The following is a 6,000-nucleotide window of genomic DNA, read 5'->3' as shown; positions in this document are numbered from 1 at the left end:
ATAGTTGGGTCGTGGCCGCGCGTCGTAGCGGGAGGGCAGAGTTTTCGTCCGCACTCTAAAATCGCTAAACGCACTCTTGGCTGGCGGTTAGTGTAATCTGGATGGCTAGATGAAATCAAGTGATTTGGATCGTGAGGCTATAATTGATCAGGGATGTTATGTGTAGATTAGGCTGGGTGCGTTTAGCGATGAATATGTTTGCTTGTTTAATAGTAGTAGAGATACGTAATTGGCTGAAGCTTACGTAATTAGCAACCTGCGAGGGGAACGAACGTACGCACGTAGGGTTTTTGAGCTTCGATGGAGTCGAGATCGGGGCATCGTAGCCTCCGTTCCTCCTCCCAGACTGAGGACCACATCAGCGCCCTCCCCGACGACCTGCTCCTCCTGATCCTCGCCCGCCTCCGATGCATCGCCACCGCCGTGCGCACCAGGGTCCTCTCCCGCCGCTGGAGCGGCAGCGGCGGCCTCTGGACCCGCCTCCACGAGATCGTCTTCCGCGACGTTACCTTCCCCTCGCTCGAAGCGGCGCTCGGCCGCGTCAACGCTCCCGCGGTTTCCCTCCTGGAAATCCGCGTCCCCTATGTGCACCGGCCGGGCACCAAAACCCACGTCGGCAGCCTCGGTTTCAACTCGCTGCTGCGCGCTGCCGCGCGGCTCGCGCCGGAGGAGTTCGTCTTCCGCTTCCCGTCAGACTTAACCGATCGTTCCCTCGTCGTCGACCTGCCTTGCTTCCCCCGCACCACCTCCATCGTCCTGGTCAACTTTTTCCTCTTCCTCCGCGTGCCGGACGGCGTCGACTTCCCGGCGCTAGAGACGCTGTCTCTGTCGGGCAGGGTCCCCGATCTCGACCCGTTGCTCTCCTGCTGCCCGCGCTTGCGGGCGCTCCGGCTGCGCAATGTTATCCATGGGGGCGACCTGAGGGTCAGCTCGCTGTGGCTGCAGGAGCTCTTCGTCGCCCGCTTGTACCAAAGGAAGCACCGTATCGACATCGTCGCCCCCATGCTCAAGCAATTGAGCATGTCCTTTGTCTCCTCGGGTGGCAGCATCTCCGTCTTGGCACCAATGGTGGAGAAGGTCTCATGGGACTGCAGGTACCACGATCCGTCTATTGTGTCTATTGTGTTTGGTCTTTGGAGGCTAGAGCGGGTGACACTACAGATGGGAGAGAGACAAGGACATGTCCCTACACTGAAGATTTGTTCCCGCACCGTGCGTCTCTTCTCCCGCTCAATTTATTTACTGCAAAATTTCGATCAAACTAACTAAATCTGTGAATGCATGATATATACCCCATCAAATTGTTTTTCCAGACCTCGCGTGTTTTAGGCAACGAAGAGCACACCTTTGCACAGGAGATAGAGAAGCACATGATTGCTGGATTTTCTGTTTTGGAACTACATCTCACAACAAATGGACATGCTTTTGGAGCGCTCGTGTTTCATCTCCTTAAGATGGCTCGAATTTGTGGTTCTATACGCAGGCTTAAGGTCATCCTAGAGAGATCAACGGTAATTCTCTGCCTTAGTTATATACCTTAATAATAATAATGCAATGTGTAGTGGTTCACCAAAGTGTAATAATATTTGGTTTTAGATGAAAGAAGAATGCCCATTTGATTGTTTTTGTGAGCCTTGGAACTGGAGATCTCAAACCATCTCCTTGTCTGCTCTCGAGGAAGTGGAGGTCAACGGGTTTCAAGGATACGGTCAGGAGATTGATTTCTTGAAACTGATATCCCAATGTGCACCAATGCTTAAAAAGACGACAATGATGTTGTCAGAGGAGACCACGGCAAGTAATGATGAATGCGCAAAGATATAGAACATCTTCAAGGCATATTCGTCTGTGCATTACAATGTTTACCACAACTCTGGTGAGCATATGTTTGGCATGCATTATTAGCATGAGCACTGTTGCATAGTCATAGAGTTTAGTTGTGCATGTATGCCAATCATTATCTAACTAAACATGCTATATTCCCGAATTTTTGTGTTTATCCCTCATATTTCATGGAAATAACCAAATGGGGGAGTGGATAATAAGCACAATTTAATATTTTTACGTGGTTTTCCTTACCTAATTTGCTCTTTTGCATTTTGCAATCTTCTCTGTTGAGATTGTACCCTTTTGTTTTGCAGTGGTATCCAAGTTTCTAGGTTAGCCAATGTTGTCTTATCTGAATTAATATGCCTTGGGGTTTGACGCAAATTATTAGTTCAGTTAAACTCTGCATCAAGTTAGTTGTCTCGTCTGAATTTCATTGTCCACTGGGTTTTTTTTTCTGCTCTTAGCATATTGTGTTTTATTTTCAGTGGCAACATTCTTAACACATATAACAACTACTCCACATTTTCTAGTTGCGATGGTGACCGGAGCTTGCTTCATTTTGTATCTTCTGCAAGGTTAATGCACGACAGCCAGAATTGCTCGTCCACGTGATACTCATCCTTACATATGTGGATTCATGGTGCGCATCAACAAGAACATCCTTTCCCATGCTGACCAACACTATTATCTCGTCTCAAGACTTTGCTTGGTTGCTTTGATTGTCTATCATCTGATGTGTTCTTTTGGTAGAGTAGCTTAGCTATATATAAGGTGCTCTTAGTTACCCTTGAATGGTTTCTTTCCATTCAGTCATTTAAGTTAATGCACTCTACCTATTCCAGTCAATTACTGTAAGCTAGTAATTATGTTAAGCCTACTATTTCAATTTCTACTTGTGATCCTTCATTGTGCCGATGGACTACATGTTTTCACCGGAAGTAAACTGAGCAGCAGTGAAAGGTCACATGCCACTCCGGTCTGAAACTGATATTTATTTCCTGTTTACTCTCTTTTCTAATGTATCATTTATTTTCTGGTATTTCATTTGGGTATATGTGTATATGATCAAGCATTTCAATGTACCAAAACACTAGGGGCACTATTTTGTCAATATGAACCTATTAATCATGGATATATATAGGCAGACATATCTGAAATAATTATAGGTGTATTGCATTTTTTATCTTCGATATAGATCGCTTCTTGACTGATCAAGATTTATCAAACAAATAGGAGATTGATTCCAGGACTTAACATTAAGGTTTGAAGATAAAAAAAATCATCTGTCGAGTATGCTACAGAATCCAAGAAAAAAAAGGAATATATGAACTATGATTGAGTGCATCGTCAGTTAATTGATAAACAAGAGCCGTTGGATCTTATTTTGACCTAAACTAAACCACCACGCTCCAACCATACCTGAAAAGAAATAAAGCAATCTTCTAAGCATGTCACCTCTCTAGTGGGTACCACTCCTCCGTTCCCATGTGATCCGCTCTCATGATGTACCATGCTTTCTCCTTGCACAGAGGAAGGGCTCTGCCACATCACACACACATCTTTTATAAAAACTGTTGCATAGTCGCGTTATTGAATTGTATGTGATATTACGACATCACACATACGATTTGTTCTCGAACTGTGTCTGATGTTACACAATACATAGTTCGATCAAAGGGTGTGTGATAGGTGTGTTTTCATAGCCCCATTCTGTAGTAGTGACTGACAAGCTGAAAGAGGCACTGGTGGCCTCTAATGAGTTTCCCAAGGCCAACCGTTCCAAGGCAATGTCGGTAGATCCAATTCATGGCATCGCTCGGGGGGGGGGGGGGGGGGGGGGGGCATTTCGGCGCTTGGAGGGCCTCTCGGAAGCAAACTGCCAAGGTCGTTACGTGCTGGAGAATAAAACCATCAATCTTTACAAAGAAGAAGAGATTTATTGGAACCAAGATTACGCCACTTGACGCACATCAAAGGAGATGCTAACACCAAGTTCTTTCATGCCATTGCTAATGGTCACAAAAGAAGGACAATGATCCCACGTCTCCTTACCAACCAGGGAGAAATTTCTTCTGTTGTGGATCTTAATAAACACACATATATATAGCTTCTACAAAGATCTCATTGGGGTGGAGGATTCCAGAAGGGTTGTATTGGCTACTGGTTTTTGGATTTTTGCTCGTTCGGTTTCCTATTTGGACAAAGAGGTTCTTGCTCTCTGTTTTTCTGAAGAAGAAACTGATGATGCGCTCAAGGCATTGAAAACTGACACAATGTCGAGACCAGGGTTTTGGGTACCGGGCAAAAAATTCGGATATCGCCCAATATCCACATTTCCTGCTACCCCACGAGAAAAGCCCGTACCAAGCAAAAAAATGGTTTTTTTCTGAAAATTTTAAATTTTGATGTTGAAAGCATAGTCAGGTAGCACGGGAAATCAAATAAAATAACTCAGTATTGATGGCGCAGTGGTTCGCATAGCCCTCGTACATCTTCTACTCAGAAGGTCATGTGTTCTCTAGTATCGTTGTTGCGATTTATTTTTGCCAATTTTTGAGGATACACAGTGTACATTTTGTATATATAAAAAAATAGAGGCATAGGGTGGAATCAAACTCCACACCTCAGGCATCGACGACAGGAAGAACGCAATAGCCACTACGCCAGCATCAAGATTCTGAAATTTTCGAGCTTAACACCAATATATTTTGAACGGTATCCACGGTTACAGCATTTCTCGCCCCCCCCCCCCCCCCCCCCCCCGGGGAAATTTTCTGGGATTTGATAGCCAAAACCTTGGTAGGGACCAAACGGCTTCCCGGTTGCCTCCTCCTTTATACTTTGTTGGGTAGTTCTCAAACTTTTGGTCTCAGACTAGGAGTGGTTGATATCATACGTATTAATTTCATGATCCTAGCTTTAATCCTTAAGATCGTGATCCTAACTTTAATCCCTAAAATCATAGGGCCGGATCGTATTACCCAATTATGGCCGTCCTATCGCGCCTATCAACGTACAATTTAAACTGGTCGTCAAAGTATATGCAATGCGCTTAAAAGTCCTATAGCGGTTAAAATTGTTGATCGGGCACAAACAGCTTTTATTAAAGGTTGTTTTATCATGGAGGGAGTTCTTTGTCTCAACGAAATTGTCCATGAGCTTAGAGGTAAAAAAACTTCCCGCTGTTCTTGTAAAACTTAACTTTGAAAAAGCATATGCCTGAGTAAGTTGGTATTTTCTTCGAGAGTTTCTGCAACGGAAAGGGTTACAAGCAGGATTTATCCATAGGATCTTGCAACTTGTCTCAAGTTGACAAACTACTATGTATTTGCATCAATTGGGAGTTGGGCCCATTCTTTCATAATAAGAGAGGCCTACGTCAAGGAGATCCTATCTCGCCCATTCTGTTTGATTTAGTCACAGATTCTCTATCTTCCATGACGACCAAAGCCAAAGAAGCAGGGCACCTCAAAGGTCTGGTGACTCACCTCATCCCTGATGAAGTGATGCGTATCCAATACGACGACGATACGATGCTTCTCTTCGATCCCGACATGCGAAGTTTGGTGACTATTAAAATTATTCGTATTTGCTTGGAAGCAATGTATGTATGGGATGAAAATCATTTTTTCTAAAAGCAAAGTTTGCACCATAGGTGTTGACGAGGCCAAGAATAGGCGCATTGCCAACTTCTAAATGGCGATCGTTTGCACCATGAAACTATTCCACACCTATAGTTCCATGGCAGATCAGTTTGCTCTGGTGTGCGCCACTAGAAGCCAGCAACGTAGAGTAGCTTGGCGAGCGTTTGTGCCCTTCGCTTTGGCCGGTGCTTAGGAACACGTGCAAGAAAGTTGCTTATCGAAGGAAAATTACCTACTCGTCCTGCTAACTACTTATTCAAATGGTCTCTTTTCTTTAAGCAGTGGAGTCCTCTGGGTAAGAAGAAGGACAGTTACATGACCTTCGAGGTGCTTCGCGAGATCAAATGCATGCACACCATCAACCGAAGCTCCAGCCAGTGATATCGGCTACCCCCATTTTACTAATCTACTTCGACGATGTTGAGCTATACCTTTTGAGTGGCTTTGTAATGTTTAGACTTATGCTCTGTTTTCTGTTTTCGGCTATGTATTCCTTTTGGTTGTAAGATTTTGTATGACTTTGTTG

General features: G+C 44.5%; 1 protein-coding gene across 2 annotated transcripts; it reads left to right on the top strand.

The window, feature by feature from the left end:
* The first annotated feature begins 257 nt into the window (after positions 1-257).
* Positions 258-2,792, top strand: LOC123146865 (uncharacterized). Of its 2 annotated transcripts, XR_006472947.1 has the most exons (4): positions 258-1,212; positions 1,314-1,511; positions 1,597-1,876; positions 2,361-2,792. XR_006472947.1 is itself a non-coding variant. In XM_044566135.1 (3 exons), the coding sequence occupies exons 1-3, from the start codon at positions 301-303 to the stop codon at positions 1,822-1,824; spliced, it is 1,338 nt and encodes a 445-aa protein (XP_044422070.1). In that variant the 5' UTR covers positions 258-300; the 3' UTR covers positions 1,825-2,133. The 2 variants fall into 2 exon arrangements, 1 of the variants encoding a protein (XP_044422070.1); XM_044566135.1 differs by lacking the exon at positions 2,361-2,792 and having other exon boundaries at positions 1,597-2,133.
* Positions 2,793-6,000: the final 3,208 nt, after the last annotated feature.

The sequence above is a fragment of the Triticum aestivum genome, chromosome 7A, assembly GCF_018294505.1.
Source record: "Triticum aestivum cultivar Chinese Spring chromosome 7A, IWGSC CS RefSeq v2.1, whole genome shotgun sequence".
NCBI lineage: Eukaryota > Viridiplantae > Streptophyta > Magnoliopsida > Poales > Poaceae > Triticum > Triticum aestivum.
The sequence above is the reverse complement of the archived record's forward strand: the minus strand, read 5'-3'. Positions and strand labels throughout refer to the sequence as shown.